The sequence below is a fragment of the Apium graveolens genome, chromosome 9 (assembly GCF_009905375.1).
Source record: "Apium graveolens cultivar Ventura chromosome 9, ASM990537v1, whole genome shotgun sequence".
NCBI lineage: Eukaryota > Viridiplantae > Streptophyta > Magnoliopsida > Apiales > Apiaceae > Apium > Apium graveolens.
The window spans coordinates 269,367,289-269,384,901 of NC_133655.1; the positions used below are offsets into that span (position 1 = coordinate 269,367,289).

Sequence of the window (17,613 nt, forward strand, 5' to 3'; positions counted from 1 at the left end):
ATACACCCACTGAAAATATGCAATATCTAAGAAAAATCTAATATTTATGTACTTTTTAAAACATCTGATTGATAAAAATTTAATACAGATACTCCTAAAAGAAATCTATGGTAAAGAAAAAGCTTGCAATGAATGATTAAAAAGTTAAATGACAGATTTTATAGCAGAGGAATAGTAAGATTTGACGGAATAGATGTACGTGACTACGTACATATAAATGTAACCACTCTGTGCTCATTCTTGCCTCACCATCAAGAACTCCATTTCTTTCTTTTTCTTTGCTTCATAATTTTAATTCTCTGCTCACATTTTATTTCATGCAGTTGAAGCTTTGCCAAATATAGTTCGGTTCCTGAGGGTTCTTTTTTGTCAGGTATTGTAAAAAGACAAAACACAATCACATTTATCTCCTGTACATGCACTTCAGAACAAATCTCTCTCTCTCTCTCTCTCGCTCTCTCTTTCCCTCTCCCCCTCTCTCTCTCTCTCTTATATATATCCACATCTTAAACATTCTACACACACTTGTGTTTCAGTTCAGTTTTTTTAAGTTTTGTAGAAGAAGCAGCACAAGGTCCTACCGGTAAACATTTGGGTAGTATATAAAGTCGTTTTCAATCATTTTCATTAAGTAAAATTTTTATCTTTTGTTGGTTTTGTTATGCGAGTGCTGGCCCTGTGTCTGTCCTGTTTCATCATTCACAATTTTATTCACTTTTTTAAGATTTCTTGATCAAGACAGCTTCATTTCTTCACTTCATTACAAGGGTTTCAATTCTTTTAGTCTCTTGTTTTTATCACTGCACATCAAGAAAGTAGTCAACATCATATTTAATTTATTTAATTTTTGTTTGTTTACTGATACAGTAATTATTGTCTGGTCAAATCTTGTCAGGTCATCTTGCGATTAAGAGAGACAAGCAGCTTATATACACAACAATGGGGAGAAATCGAAATTTTATTGTAAGTTTTTGTATACGAAAGATCTGCATATGTATATTTGTATATGGATACATCCAGTTACAATATATTTTTGACTCAATTATATTTTATTTTCCTTGTATAAACAATTAAACATTGATTGATCAGAAGTTTTAAGAATCTTTTCTTCGGTTCTGATTCGAAACTTCTTTTTATTTAACTGATGGTACAGTACAACTGTAATCTGAGAATTTTTTAAAAATTTATTATTTTTATTGTAAATGTGGATAGTATTGGTAGCATTCATCTGTTACTGTCTGCAAATGGTGATTAATTTACTCTGCTTTATTCTTACTAGAATTGCTAATTAGTGGATATTACATTACTGTGATCATCTCATTAATGCTATTTCTTAATGCAGTTTTAGTTTAAGTAACAATTTTGGTAGTGTTTATTTCATTCATTTGTTCTATATCATGAAGTCTCCGGTGTGCTAAGATGTTGACTGTATGGTTGTTTAGTGCTTCTTTTTTAACAAATGCATTGAGTAATACATGTTTTGCGCTAACAAAGTGTATGTCCCAATTTTATGACAGCTTATAATTGTGCTACTAGCACTTATATTACTCTGTGAAGGATGCTTGGCAAGTCGTAGCGGGTCACTATGCAAAGCGACAAGTTCAGGAGCTGATCGGCCTCATACTGTGACTATTACTGAATTTGGCGCCGTAGGGGATGGCGTAACGTTAAATACAATAGCATTTTACAATGCGATGTACTACCTTACCTCTTTTATGGACAAAGGAGGTGCAAAGCTTTTTATCCCTGCAGGTAGATGGTTGACAGGAAGCTTTTTCCTCGTCAGTCATGTAACTCTATGGTTAGATAAGGGTGCAGTGATCCTCGGATCTACGGTGAGTGAGCTAATTATATATGCATTCATACATCTCCAACTGTCTTTTAGTATTTACATAGTGCAGTGTTTTAGGTAAAAAATCGTATTATCTGATATCTTAACAAAATACCAACTAAAGAATATTGCATTTGTTACAGAGATCAGATGATTGGCCACTCATTGACCCTTTACCATCTTATGGTCGAGGCAGAGACTTACCTGGAAAAAGGCATTGCAGCCTTATTTATGGACATAATCTGACGGATGTTGTTATAACAGGTATAAGACTGTCATTTTTCATGATGTGCTTTTCCTTAAGTTCTCCTTTTGTTTGGTGACAAATGATATGTGCTTCCAGGTGATAATGGAACTATCGATGGTCAGGGCAGCGTATGGTGGAACTGGTTCCATACTGGAAACTTGAATTATACTAGACCCCATATGCTTGAGTTGATCAACTCAAAAGATGTGCTCATCTCGAATGTGACCTTTCTTAATTCACCTTTCTGGAACATCCATCCTGTTTATAGCAGGTTCTCATCTCTTCTTCTCATTTGTTTACTAACATTTTTTTAACAAATTAAGAAATGCATAAGGAGAGTCTTATGAGTTAGCGAGATATAAACAGTTTTTGTTTTCCGTTTGTGGATGAACAGTCACGTTGTTATTCAGAATGTCACTATTATTGCTCCCCTCGATTCACCAAACACAGATGGCATTGATCCAGGTTTGTTTCCTTAACTAAAATCATACCACTTATTTAGTAAACTAAGTACTGATCATTAATATTGTGCTCTTCCTATAATACAGAGGGTAAATTTTATGATATACTGTGATACTGCTATAATTCTACATCTTTCATTGCACAAGCAATCCTGACCAACAGGTTTATTATGTGCCAGATTCGTCCGATAATGTTTGCATTGAAGATTGCTATATAAGAACTGGGGATGACCTGGTGGCCATAAAGAGTGGGTGGGATCAGTATGGCATATCCTTTGCTCGTCCTAGTACCAATATAACTATCCACCGCCTTATTGGAGAAACCAATGTTAGCACTGGTATTGCAATCGGAAGTGAGATGTCTGGAGGTGTATCTGAAATATATGCTGAAGATATCCAAATCTTCAATTCTAAGAGAGGAATTGCAGTGAAAACCTCTCCTGGACGGGGTGGATATGTGAAAGGGGTATACATATCCGGTGTCACCCTTAAAAATGTGCAGACTGCTATCGAATTCAATGGACAGTATGGGGAACACCCGGACAAGTCTTATGATCCAGACGCACTTCCCAGAATATTGAAGGTGACAATTCATAATGTTACAGGAGATAATGTTACTGTGGCAGGCCATCTAGAGGGAATAAAAGGAGATGATTTTCTAAACATCTGCCTATCTGATATTAATCTCCGTGTGACCTCACGTTTTCCATGGACATGTTCATATGTTGGAGGATTTTCGGATTTTGTTTCTCCAGACACTTGTAGGCCACTCAAGCGCAAGATATATCCTGGTTCAGAGTGCTACAATTTATCAAATAACTTGCAGAGTGTCTTGATTCCAAAAAGAATCGCTAGGTGGAGCTCATGGTAGCTTGATTAGAAAGTTGGTGAAGGGCTGAATTATAGAAGAATTCTTCTACTAATTCGAGATTGAGGTTAAGGTATTCTCTTGTAACTTCGTTTGCAGTGAATTATCTGCTCGATTACAGATAGTGAAGTGGTTAAACTGAAAATTATGAAATGCATTTTTGAAACAGTTTTGTCTGCTTTAATTTATTCGAGGAGGGGTTGCATAATTTTTTTGATGGACGAGGGCCAAGTGGCGCGCCCTTATTATTATTTTTATTGCACAACTTTTCGCGCAATGCGTAAGATAAAAAATTATATCCCGCGCATTGCGAATACTTATGTACATAATGTCCTCACAACCGTGAACAAAAAAGTATATCTGCTGCATTGCAAGTATATTTTTATCTCGCACAAGGCGCGAGAAAAACTTATGCACAAGGCGTAAAATGTATTTGTTGAACCTGCCAAAAAATAATTTAAGAAAAAAATGTGTGAGATAATTAAGATACTGGCAAAACATTTCTCGAAGGCTGAATTTTCTCTGGGAATTCTTTCTACGGGAAACTTTGCTGCAAGTTTCCTACATTACAGAAGCAAGATCTGTCTTAAGATGTAAGCCTCAAGCTCTGAAAGGCCTCTGTTAACTGTAATTCAAATATGCTTATATATCTACTACGCTTTAATGAAGCAATCTGCTCTTTTCCCTGGCCTTTGTTGGCCTTTATCCGGCTTCTTATATACTAGCAATCTGCTCTTCCCACAAACGATGTGGGACAACTCTTAACAGTCTTCTTAATCTCAGCTTCCAATAAACTTGCATCAAAGCCTTGCTTCGTTGTTCAGGTTGTTTATCTCTGTGGTTTCTGCCATTTAGAAACCAATTATATTTGGCATCTTTCGATTGTTCACTATAAACAAAATTACTCTCTTCCCAAAGATACCTGATTCATACGATCGCAGTTTATAAACTCGGAAACAAATGATGGCAATTCAGGCAAGTCCGAGTTAATACCCTCGTTGTCGCAGTTTGGTTTTAAAGATCATTCCCAGCTGCTCTAAGCCTTTTTATTAGTTAGTCCCAGTAAAGCTTCTATTAGTAAAACAGAAGGTTCCTAGCAGATAATTTTACAAAACATAGACCTCCTATTCTCAAAAGTTTTATCGGAGCGTGTCTGAGTATTTAAATTTCCGAATAGTTGATCACCAAAAGATGCACAACGTAAACTTTTTGTTCAGACGGTTGACAGTTGACACTTCAAGACACAAACTGCATTTGACATTGTAAATAACACACAAAACTCCTCTATTATTTCGGGAAGGTCGTAACAGAAAAATTCCCCCCCCCTTCGCCTGCATTGTAACGTCGTTGAAAAAATTACGCACCGTCTCCATTTATATGATAATCGAGGGTGGATTTATGTAAATGATAACGGGGCTCACCAAAATAAACATTAGTAATTTTTTATTAAAATTTTAAGATATAAAGTATTCCATTATAAATATTTAAGTACACCTTATGATACCCGTAAAACTTTCATATTTTGAGTCATATTTAGCTTTTTGTAAGTTGGAAATTAAATAGTTGAAATACTCCCTATGTCCCGACCATTTATCTACAATTTCTTTTTTAAGATGTTTCATCCAATTATTTACATTTCAAAACTTATCAAAAATAGTAATAAGTCTCACCACTTTATCACTAACCCATTTTTTTTCCCCTTTCACGCTACTTTTACTCCACTATCTCCTTTTTATATATTAAAAATTAATGTGTCTCACTACTTCACTCACTATTATTTCTCTTTTTCACTACTTTATATATATTTCTTAACCTCCGTGCCCAAAACAAAACAAATGTAAACAATTGGCCGGGACGGAGGAAGTAATTTTTAACATTTTAATATAAAAAGAATAAAAAAACCTAATAAAAATGATAAAATAAAATTGATTTTATACCACCTACAGTATTCATAACATACTATCGGCACCGATGATAATCGCATGATTATTTTAGAAGATTCTTACACTATTGACTCGTTCAAAGCAAATTGGGTAGTTGAAAACTGTAAGGCAAAAATCCATCTTATGTACTCGTTCATAAAAAACTCAAAGCTGACTTCTGACTTCTTATTATGCGCAATCCACTCATATGTCTCTATATAAACATGTTCACTTCACAACATAAGATTCATTCCACAGCTACTTAAAAAATGGCACCACCTCTTTCATTTCCTCTGCTGCTCCTCACAATAATAATCTTCTCTAGCACATTATTCTCTTCATTAGAAGCTAGAAGTGGCATTCATATATCTTCTCTAATTAGTGAAGATTTGTACAACTCAATATTTTTACATAAAGATGATACTGCATGCCCTGCTAAAGACTTTTACCCTTATTCTGCTTTCATTGAAGCAACCCAACGTTTTCCGAGCTTCGGTAGTCGCGGTAGCCTTGCTACTCGAAAGCGCGAAATAGCAGCGTTCCTTGCTCAAATCTCCCATGAGACGACCGGAGGGTGGGCGACTGCACCCGATGGACCGTATGCCTGGGGATTGTGTTTTAAGGAGGAGATTAGTCCTGGTAGTGATTATTGTGACTCCAGTAACCAGCAATGGCCTTGTTATCCTAACAAAACTTATCAGGGGAGAGGACCTATTCAACTTTCATGGTACTTCTCATCTTTCTCTCTTTCGAAACTCATCACCATTTTAGTTATTTTACGTTTAATTTACCTTCTAGCTACAGCTTACTCATAAGGCGCATATGTATGCAGACAGAAGGGACTCAGGATTTACATTTAGTAGGCTTAATAGGGGGAAATGAAAATATAACTAAAATTTAAAATTTGATTCTCGAATAATCATAAAGAGAGACAAGTTGTGTTGAAAAAGTCACATATCATATGATCAAATTGAAAAAAAAAATTGTGGATTCAAAAAATAATGTGAATATGGTTGGCTTATACAGGAACTACAACTACGGTCCTGCTGGAAAGGCCTTGGGATTCGATGGTCTTAAAAATCCAGAAATCGTCGCCAACAACTCTGTAATCGCATTCAAAACAGCTCTTTGGTTTTGGATGACCGAGCAGAAGCCTAAACCATCGTGCCACGATGTGATGATCGGACGCTACAAGCCCACTGCTGCAGATATAGCAGCTAATCGGACAGCAGGATTCGGGTTGACAACAAACATAATCAACGGAGGACTCGAATGTGGGATTGGGAGTGATTCAAGAGTGAATGACAGAATTGGTTATTTTCAGAGATATGCCAAGTTGTTCAATGTTGACACTGGACGTAACTTGGATTGTGCATCTCAGAAATCATTTTAATTGTTGCAAATTTATACAGGATGTATTTTAACTTTTATTTTGTTGCTTCATAACTATGAATCCTGCACACCTAGTCCTGAAATATTATAAGGTGTGTTGTAAAGAGAAGCTAATTCTGTTGGACATCATTTTACATGCATAAAAGTCTGCAGAAAATGTCCAACTTTCTGTTAAAAACACAAAGGTGCTGATCAAAGCCGCACACCAAAACTGAAATGGGACAACTATATAAGACAAACATACAATACTCTCATAAACAAACACTATTCTTCTAAGTTAGTGAAACAGACAGACACTAGTCTAGTATCTTAATGAAGTATTCTACAACTAACAATATGTTCATCTTATGGTAATTATAATAATGAATAAAAATATAAATAATTGGACTGCTACTTTCTGCATGGTGCTGTTCTTGTAGCAGAATGTATCTATCGCATACTTCAACTCTCAATCTATTAATTCTAAACTAGATGAACTATTAGAATTTCATTATCAGACGTTGAATTAAACCCAGCGAGAAAGGGAGAGAATTATGTAATGAAGTTTTTGTCTAAACTCTAGTATAATAATTTCATTATCGGACTTTTTTTCTCAATACAATTCATATTCATCTTCTAGGACTTGTATGATGTATCTAATCGAAACTTGGGCCAACATGACACAATCACAAACCGAACTTTAATGCTGGAACTGGTTTGTTTATGTTTTCCTTTGTCCTCCTGCCTCCACAAATTGCAATCGAAGACTTTTCTCAGTTGATTGACAATGGATATAGTATAAGAATGCTACATGCTCTTCAATATGAATTAGAAATGTCATTGGGCATATCGAGAACATTTAATTAAAAATGCTTAGTAATTATTCCCTTGCATGCTACTATTTTCTTATGGCGTTTCCCATTACATAAAAGCAGGTGGATTATAAAAGAGTATACCTCATAAAATATAACATATCGCATGCTTAAGATAAAAAAAGTCAATTATTCTCTTCCATCCATGTGCCTAGTCTTCCCTGTGATTTGGCAACGCAATTGATATGGTAACAGGGATGCTAACATTGACTTTGGATTACCTACTTTCGAAATGAAAATATAGTGATTCGAAGATTGAGGTATATCCAAATATCCAAAGTCAATCCCCCTGCTTAAAACTACTAATACTCCATGACTCAGTGTTGTAATTAGAAGATTGAAGTTCTGATTTGTGTATGTTAGCATTTAGCAAACTCTGGAAAGTTTGTACAAGCTAATGTGATTTGTTAGCCTACATATTACATCATAAAATGATGTATTATTTATTTATCATCAATAATAATACTGCCCTTGAAATAATATACACCCCTGCTGCGGTCATAACTCATAATGATACATAACTTAAGTGCATCTTGGAAATTATTTCAGTCCAAATACTTTACAAACTACGTTGATTATCTACACAACTTTGCACTGGAAAACACTGAAATTACATCTGGACCACAGCCAGAGGGTACAAACTTAAAGGGCAAAACTTAACTTAATATCAACTATCAAGTAAGACACCATCCACAACAAACCTACTTACAAATAAAAATTACTCAGAGCTCTGGCCTCTGAGCCAATCAATGGAAAATTGAGAATGTATAATCTTCTACTCATATCTATTCTCGGAGCATAATTGCAGAAATTTGTTACGGAAACTATACTTACTTGTATTGATACTGTTGCAAAAACTTATTAACATCGGACGCAACTTCATAAGCACCCTCCACACATCGGCCCAAGGCTACACCAGAGACGAAGTTTCCCCCGAGAAATATACCCTTGAATCCATCCTTACTGAGAGCAGCTTTTGCAGAATCCACAATATCCAGATGACCGATCAGGAACTGTGGAATAGCTTGCGGCCACACACGCACCCCCAAAGCTAAAGGTTCTTTTGCATTAGGATTTATCAGCATCTTTCGCAGGTCACGGTCAACTGCTTCCACAATTTGGCTCTCCGACTGTGCAGTTAAAACATATTAATTATCAAAGGAGAGGATACTATAAGAGATTACGGTACTCCTTATTTTATTTAATGACATATCAATATATATATGTGTGTGTGTGTGCGCGTGTGTGTGTATATATTTGCAAAATCAGACAGGTTTGAAAAAACAGAAAACAATTGAAAAATAGTGTTTACAAGTAACTGTGAAATGAAATTCCAAGTGCACATTCACCTGTTCAGTACATGAACATGATCTCTGGTTTATAAAGCTTGAAAGTATCACAATGTAAATTTATGATAATATACATTACATATTTACATTCCATCTGTTTCATTAGGTACATATATCTCTAATGCTCAACCAAACATGGTGAATCTACTGGATAGCAGATAAAATGAAGAGCTCATTTCATATATATATAACAAATAAAGTCATAAGTATGTGGCATATTAACTTTGTATTCATGTAATCTAACACACTTAATACAGTTTTTAAGTCCAGTCATCGTATCAGCATTTTAAAAAATGATGAGCAATTAAAAACGGAGCAAAAAACTAGTGTAGCATGTGAAATATCCAACTTGATGAACCGAGAAAACTGAGCGCAACATCATCATGATGGAAAGAATATGCAATTTGACATGATCAAGTGTGTAGGCAGTACTTTAAATGCCAGTGAATCAGGAATGTTTATCAGAAAATTTTAATGATGACTTCTCATACTAACTGACCGGATTACCTTGGATACGATTCCAGTATTTGTTGCCCCGCCAATATAGTTGAGGAGTAGGATTCTTCCTGGTGGTGCTCGATTGGGAAAAAGTGACGAGCTGTATATAGTCCCTGCAGGGTCATATTAACCAACATGTTTTAAACACAGAACACTTCAAGTAGAAAATTTCTACTATTTGTGCAAAACTTGGACTCAACTTCTAAAATGTGACTGCTAAACTGCCTACAATCGACAGGGTAAATAATATTTACTATTTAGTAATATTAAATTCATAATCAGTACCCAAACATTTCTTGTGGAAAATAATGCTACATGAAAACCTAGCTCTGCTAGCATCACATACCGTAACTAATTTAGAACTGGGACAATCTATCAGTATCACTCTTATTCATGATATAACTCTCCCAACAGGCATACTAATGGCAATCTTCAAAAAGTAAACTGTAAACCTAATTGATACAATTCGGGGACATTTATGATCTACTTAATCCCTTCATCCCAAATAGTAATGGACTCTGATTTATTGTAGGCTGGGTCTCCTATCATAACTAAACCACATCCCAGTCTTAGGTAGTGAGAAGACTTTTGACAACTATCACAACTCTGAATCCGGTTACCAATTATGTAGTACACTTGTAAATATATCACCACCTAAAACCCAGATAGCTGCAACTAGACAATATATATCTATACTATCAGGTACCAGGTTATGAATAGCATTAGGCCAAATTGGCTACTTATACCTCCATATTATGTACCTATTCTGAAAGGGTGAAGCTACATCTCCTGCAGCCTGCAGGTGAATCCTCACTTTCAGTACCATAATTCCTACACTAATAAGCTCCGTATAGACTAAATTTGAGCAATTGCTTAAAACAACCCTGAACCCGACAAAATGTTCATAAAAGTGAGACAAGAGAGATTAAAGACGAAAATGTACAAAGACAGCAGTGACAGGTTAAACAGGAACGGTTCAGGCATGTATAAGATTCCTTTAATATTCCCATAGTTAAAAAATGACAAAGCATTTACTTGACTGAATTGATCACAGAACCATATAGGTCCCCAACAGTATGCCGACACACACTTTAAAACTAAGGAGAGAATGTTTACCTAAGGTTTCTACCCCCTGGCTACGTGGTATTAACTGGCCAAACCCCTTCAATTTCCCATCAATCAAACATTCAGTACGCACAGCCTCTTCTGGATACGAAACAGATACTGCTGCAACTGGCGGGTAATAAAGTTTTGATAGTGCCTCTGCTGCAACCTCCTGTAATATAATTGACCGGAAGGATGTCACATTACATATATGAAAAAGAGGTCTATCAAGATTACTGACAGCTGTTTACCAGGTAATAGCATTTACATTTTCCATGGAATCCATATTCTAATTTTTGGAAAGAGGAATATCACCTTTTATACAGACCATCATCAAATCTAATTTAGTCAACATAATTTCATGGAAACTTCAAGCCTCGAAATTAATGGGCTCATACATCTCCTGGACTGTGCTTTCTATGTGGCACGTGGCCAGATAAACACGTTTATTGGGCCAGTCAACTAAATTTGGCTTGTTTTTGAAATAGAAGTGTAGAATCAATAATGCCTGAACTTAATGCAAGTTATGTTTCAGGCTCGAGCTTTCAGGGAAATCTCCAAAGGTCCAGTTTATAGTTGTATAGACAGAAAGCCGCGGATTTAATTTTTTATGCCATAGAAAATAAAAAGTCTCATTTTGTTTTTCTGCCTCATCAGGATGTACTAGGTTTGAGGACTCCAGGGAGAAAATATTGAAAGGTATAGGTGTATTTAAATCTGTTATCTACTTGTGCAGGCACAATTTAGTAAAAACCCCATTGGTCATTAGCTAATAAACCATACCGAGACAGGACGCAGTAAAGTGCTGGCTATGTGGGATGGAATAGTCATGACAACAGTTTTACTCTGCACTGTAACCAGCCCTTCTGGTGTTTCATATGTCAAAGAATAACTTCCATTTTCCAACTTCCCTATACTTGAGAGCTTCCAAGACAATTTCACTTTGTTACCCAACCTAAGAAAATATATGCAAGTCCACAGGATTAGTAAAATTTTAGAAACAAGAGTTGTACATACATGTTGAGGAAATTGTATATATATTGTCAATCAACCAGCTAGATTACATTGCTTTTCTGACAGGAACTAATGTCATTACGTACCTTTTAGCAATTGCATTAGGTAACATGGTCAAGCCTTTCTTAAATGATCCGACGGTTTGACCCTTTGGTTTAGGCAAGCGCCTGTAAGTTAACTAGATTCAGAGTGCTGAGCGTCATAAGATATATATTTTGTAAAAATTACTGCACAAGAAAGTATATCATGAATAACTAGACCAGCATATAATATTATTACGGATCTCGGGGTGGCTTTGAGGAACTCTTCCGCTCCTGGATAGCTTTAAAGGCTCCCCCAATGATGCTACCACCATTTTGCTCTAACTTCCAAACTTTACCAAATGCAGCTTTCATACTCAGTTTTGAAGGATCTCCAGCATAAACACCTGCATATATAAAAATCATTTTTGTCAGTTAAGTTGCCTATTTTATCTGTATTATTATTCATAGTTAAGAACCAGAATCACGACGCCCTTGCTCCTATTATTAAACCACATATATATCTTACAGTTTCTAATATCCTACACTGAAGATGGTCAAAGGTATAAAACGACAGAGTTAAGATGACAACTTCTTTTATAACTGTGTCGAATGGAGTTGGAAAATGTCATAACATTACTAAAGATAATAAAGATTACCTGAGCAGAAAGGCTCTATAAGGCGTTCAAATACTTCAGCACCTAGATTACGACGCACAAATTCTTCAACTGATTCCTCTCGACCCTGTCACTTTCGTCAAAAAAAATGACATGAGAATACTGTAGAATACTGTAGGAAAAGTATAAAAAATGACTATAGAGGTCAGGGAGAGAACAAACTGGTGGAGCAGGGCGAAGACCAAGGGCACCAAATCCAGCCCTAAGTTTGCCACCAATACTCATCAAGTCAAAGAAGGGCAGATCAGTGAGCTTCGATGGTACAGGCCTCAGTTTACCATTCCAATACACAAAACGAGGTGCTTCAGGGTCTCCTAAGACTAAATCATCTTTCAACCCACTGTCCACCTGCAATTGGTAGATACAACAATATTGGGTCTGTCGATACATATAACCAACAATTTAAGCACCATGGAAATAAAACTCCTAAGTTTCCCTAATTAACAAAAACTCATTTTAATATTACTATCATTACAGTAATACCCTTCACACACTGCAAACTTAATAACTACATTGTCTCTATAGATGCTTAGGGCTGCAAATGAACCGAAACGCTCAGAAGAGGCTGGAAGCTTAACTCGTTTATATACAAGCTGAGTGTGAACATGATTTAGAATAAACAAGCTAGCTTAAACACAATCCCGAGACTCAATTCATAAACAAACCGAGCTTAATTACAGCAAAAAACTCGACTCAAAACCTCAGAAACAACATCAATTATCCTTCATAAACACGCTTAATCCTCAAATAGGCATAAATTACACATATAATTCAATCAAGTAACTGAACAAATAATTCACTACTCTTATCAATACTAATTCAACATTTCAACTACCTAAACACAAAAAAACATAATAAAATGCAAAACTCTCGAAACTAAAAAACTCGAAAAAAAATCCGAAAAATCATACCACCATAGTAAGCATAGAATCGGAAGGCTGAAAGCTATTAGGACCTTCCTCCCACAAAAACCCCTCTCTCTCCACCGTCGTTATATTCCCGCCAACTCTCTCCTTCGCCTCGGTAACAATCACATTTCTAAACTCATCCTTATGTTGCGTCGCTAGCGCCTGCGCAATACACAATCCACTAATCCCGGCACCGACAATCACGCAATCAAGCACCGGACCTCCGCCGTCGTCGGAATTCAAGTCCTTCGCCGGCGGATTGAATGTGGATACCGAGCATCTAGATCTCCACCGGTCACGGCTGGTTTTTGATTTTCCGGTTGAAATTTTGATTGGAAAAGATGAGGAGAGTGACGTGGCAGGAGAGATTGGACGGTTAGTTGTTGGAAAGAGAGATAGGTTAGAGTTACAGGTGAAGTGGTGGAGCTTAGTGAAAGTCGACATTGAAGAGAGAGAGAAGAAGAAGATAGACAGGATAGATTGTAGATGCTCTTTATATTTTCTTTATTAATTATTTATACGCTTGTTATTTCTTTGAATTTTTTTTTTTTTAGAAAATTGTTATTTCTTTGAATTAATTTTATAATTTAAATTATTGATATGAAATAGGAGCTCAATTCTTGTATGTGGGCCGTATCCAAGAATTTTACACAATAGAAAATGAGTTTGTTCTTTCACCCACAAAAAAGAAAAAATATGAGTTGCGCTCTAGACAGTAATTATGTGCTATGTTTGATACTGAAAGCAGATAAAACTGAAAGTATCAACATTCAACAATCTTTCATTACTAAAAGTCATTCTCTGAATAGCACGGTTGGATAGCTCAAGTGGTAAAGGGCTTATCCTCTGTCGTCCCAGATCCTGGGTTCGATCCTGGCTCACCCCGAGAATTTCTGTTATTAGTCAAAAAAAAAGTCATTTTCTAAAGTTTTACGCCTCACAAAACCAGCCAAAAGTATCGGAACTTGTTACTAACTTCTCACAAACTAATTGTGGGTTAGGGGTCAACAAGGCTCACCGACCGAATGCACATTAGACAATTAAATTATGGGGTTGAAGGCCCAACAGGTTCATGAACCGAAGATCCAGTCAGCTCAACAGATTGAGGCCCACTTTTATTCCAATCGTTGGGGTTACATAATCGTAATGTCTCATTTTCACTCCTCCTAATTAAGGTGTAATAGACGATACATTAATGACATGATTGGGCATAAAAACCCCTGGAAAGTAAGACACACACAATTACACGCTTATTATCTACTTTCTTATATTCATTAAACTCAATCTACATCCAGAGTCTTATTCTCACACCGGAGGTGAATCGGGAGGACAATCCCTCGCATTTTCTTCCCTTTCAGATAGCAGCCGAAGGTAGTTTCTGGGAGGCCAGAAACCGTTCATTCATCCTGAAGAAGATCTGGGCGTAACATTTGGCGCCGTATGTGGGAATACAATAATTATAAACGAGATATCGATACAATGACAAACACAGCTCATGAGCACTCACCACCACCTAGTTTCACTCCCACGAAGAGGGATAGACGTCCTCCCTAGTAGACGCCGATGGAGTCATCAAGTTGACTCTCGAAAAAGAGGCCTTGCTCCTCAAGATCCGTGCAGGAAAGTTTGTCGCGGAGAAGGGCAAGGCAAAAGATGACCAAATGGAGAAAGAAGCATAGGCCCGGGCGAAGCGAAGAGAGGCCGATGCGCTACGACTGAAAGCCCTACAACTCTAGAGGGAAGAAATTGAGTTATAGGAGAGAGCACTGCGTGAAGCATTGCAGGCTGATGAACCAGAGAAAACCACCAAACACAAGAAAGACCATAGGGGGTATGACGAAGAGGATGAGTCTGACTCTGATTCGCACCCCAGAAGGAAGCGAACGAAGCAACACTTTTCATCTGATTCGGACGAAGAGCTTGATGGGTCCCGAATCAGACTCACTCGCCTAGAAAAGGCTATGTCTGGCGATAGACGAGTCGATCACGAACCGATTATAAAGGAAGAAATCGAGCAGTATCGACCTCCCCCGGGCGAGGAAAGGCAATTCTTAAGGATAAGTGAATTTAATGGAAATGGCGATCCGGAGGACCATTGTGAAAAGTATGAATTGCTGATGATTGGGATGGGGTATAATGACATAATGCTCTGCAAAATGTTCAAGACCTACCTGAAGGGATCGCCCTCGATATGGTACAAATCCCTCAAACCCAGGTCCATCGGGTCGTATGAGCAGTTACAGAGAAAGTTCTTGAAGTATTATTCGCATCTGTGCTGAAAGGCGAAGGACGCTGAGGCCCTGGCCCACTCACAAACCTGGACAAAGTCAAAGCTATCGGCTTCCTTACGGCGGGGCTAGACCCCTACAAAGGTAAAAATCTTCGTTCCTCCCTTTAAGATTTTCCTCCCAAATCCCAGAATGATATATATGTGAGGAGTGAGAACATTCGGAGGAAGATGAAAAGTATTGGGGGTTACAAAGATCCCCGAAGGGATGACCGATCGAAGCGAGCAAAAAGATATGAAGGCTCAAGATCTAGGAGTGACCGAAGGGATAGTAGGAAAAATGGAAGAAAGGAGACTGACCGTGGGGCCGAGCGACGCCGAGGTAGAGATTCGTTGTGTTCACCCCGTTGAATAAATTGATCTCCAAGATTCTCCATGAGATCAAGGGCAAACCTGGGTTCGTTCGGCCCGCTAAGATGAAAGTCCCAAATCATAAGAAAAATCAAGAAAAATACTGCGATTATCACCGAGATAAGGGGCATAATACTGACGAATGCTACCACCTTAAGAAGCTTATTGAACGGATGATCAAAGAAGGCGAACTCAATCAGTTCGTCTGAGATCTGAGGGACAGACTGGGGCCGAAGGACAATCAGGAGGAACCAAAAACTGAGGAGCCCGAACGAAGGGACAAAATAAGGGGCGAGGTGAAGACAATATATGGGGGCAGTGTGCTAGATAGAGATAGTAAAATGGCAAAGAAAAAATACGCATGACAAGTGTACAACCTCTATCGGTTCGGCCAAGTGAAGCCCCACATGCCTATGACTTTCAGTACGGAGGATTATGAGGATGTCATTCACCAACATGAAGATTCCCTCATTATCAATCCTCTGATTGGGCAGAACAAAATTTGGAAGGTGCTTGTGGACACTGGCAGCTCGATCAACATCCTGTTCCCCAAAACCTATTGTAAGATGAACTTGGCAGGGGAACAACTAGAGCCTTGTAATGAAGCACCTCTCTACGCTCTCGTAGGGCATCCAATACAGTTTGAAGGTATGATAACTCTTTTCGTCCTTTTGGGTAAATTTCCATATACTGTTGAAAAACCAGTGAAATTTTACGTGGTTCGGATCGAGAGTCCGTATAATGCCATTCTGGGAAGATCGTTCATGTCAACCTTTGAGGCAGTAGAGTCAATACCCCATCTCAAGCTTAAATTCCCAACTGAGAAAGGGGTAGGAGAGATGAGGGGCAATCAGAAAACTGCTCGAATAATAATGTGGGATAACTTGAAGAAAGATCAGGCCTATGAGAAGCCATATGAAACTGGAAAAAGAAAAAGAGCCGAAGCAGAACTCGGTGGGAGCAGAGAGACTCTGAACATTGAGTTGAAAAAGTTTGGGGCGGATCTTTCAAGTCCGATCGCCGAGCCAGCCGCCGAGACCGAAGAGGTTGAGTTATATGTAGGCCATTCGGGAAAAATGGTTCGAATTGGGAGAAATATGGAGAAGGATCTGAAGGAAAAGGTTATTATAGTGATTCAGAAGTATCATGATGTGTTCGTCTGGGGGATGGAAGACATGCCTGGTTTGGATCCCAAGACGGCTAAATATTGTCTTAATGTGTAGCCCGAGGCCAAACCAGTGAAGCAGAAAAATAGGACTTTTGCAGCCAAACGACCAAAGGTCATTGAGGCCGAAGTGGAGAATCTGTTGGAAGCTAAGTTTATAGGAGAAAGTGAATACCCTGACTGGTTGGCTAATGTGGTGGTCATTAAAAAATCCAACGGAAAGTGGAGGATGTGTGTGGACTACACGAATCTCAATAAGGCTTGTCTGAAGGACCACTACCCTCTACCTAGCATTGACCAACTGATAGACGCAACGGCTGGATACTAGGTACTAGTTTTCTTGATGCTTTTTATGGTTATCATCAAATTGCCATGAACGACAATGATGTGCCCAAGACAGCGTTCATAACTCCGAAGGGAATGTATGCTTATATCAAATGCCCTTCGGACTTAAGAACACTGGAGCCACATTCCAGCGAATGGTGAACAAAGTGTTTAAGGAGCAGATCGGATGAAATATGGAGGCTTATGTAGATGACATGATAGTAAAATCCCTGTTCCAAGATCATGACGAAGATTTAAGGGAATGCTTCGAGACTCTTCGAAGAAATAACATGAGTATTAATTCGAACAAGTGCACTTTCGGAGTGTCAAGTGGAATGTTTTTG

At 37.8% G+C, this 17,613-nt stretch overlaps 4 protein-coding genes across 8 annotated transcripts; 3 read left to right on the forward strand and 1 right to left on the reverse strand.

The window, feature by feature from the left end:
- The first annotated feature begins 278 nt into the window (after nt 1-278).
- LOC141684618 (putative polygalacturonase) lies at nt 279-3,585 on the forward strand. Of its 5 annotated transcripts, none has more exons than XM_074489675.1 (7): nt 279-373; nt 896-963; nt 1,518-1,835; nt 1,975-2,095; nt 2,175-2,349; nt 2,473-2,543; nt 2,719-3,584. In XM_074489675.1, exons 2-7 carry the CDS (start codon nt 940-942, stop codon nt 3,408-3,410), a joined length of 1,401 nt encoding a protein of 466 aa, XP_074345776.1. In that variant the 5' UTR covers nt 279-373; nt 896-939; the 3' UTR covers nt 3,411-3,584. The 5 variants fall into 5 exon arrangements, with proteins under 5 accessions (XP_074345776.1, XP_074345774.1, XP_074345773.1 ...); XM_074489673.1 differs by lacking the exon at nt 279-373 and adding an exon at nt 423-574; XM_074489672.1 differs by lacking the exon at nt 279-373 and adding an exon at nt 424-595.
- A 1,981-nt stretch (nt 3,586-5,566) lies between these two features.
- LOC141682627 (chitinase 10-like) lies at nt 5,567-6,845 on the forward strand. Its single transcript, XM_074487333.1, has 2 exons — nt 5,567-6,056; nt 6,356-6,845. Exons 1-2 carry the CDS (start codon nt 5,599-5,601, stop codon nt 6,720-6,722), a joined length of 825 nt encoding a protein of 274 aa, XP_074343434.1. The 5' UTR covers nt 5,567-5,598; the 3' UTR covers nt 6,723-6,845.
- Nucleotides 6,846-8,068: 1,223 nt separating this feature from the next.
- LOC141684011 (protoporphyrinogen oxidase 1, chloroplastic) lies at nt 8,069-13,629 on the reverse strand. Its single transcript, XM_074488843.1, has 9 exons — nt 13,146-13,629; nt 12,397-12,582; nt 12,217-12,301; nt 11,817-11,964; nt 11,624-11,704; nt 11,307-11,478; nt 10,536-10,695; nt 9,429-9,532; nt 8,069-8,702 (listed from the first exon to the last, which is right to left on the reverse strand). The coding sequence occupies exons 1-9, from the start codon at nt 13,584-13,586 to the stop codon at nt 8,403-8,405; spliced, it is 1,677 nt and encodes a 558-aa protein (XP_074344944.1). The 5' UTR covers nt 13,587-13,629; the 3' UTR covers nt 8,069-8,402.
- A 2,564-nt stretch (nt 13,630-16,193) lies between these two features.
- Nucleotides 16,194-17,273, forward strand: LOC141686317 (uncharacterized). The gene is made up of 2 exons (XM_074491358.1): nt 16,194-16,901; nt 17,004-17,273. Exons 1-2 carry the CDS (start codon nt 16,194-16,196, stop codon nt 17,271-17,273), a joined length of 978 nt encoding a protein of 325 aa, XP_074347459.1.
- The last annotated feature ends 340 nt before the right edge of the window (nt 17,274-17,613 follow it).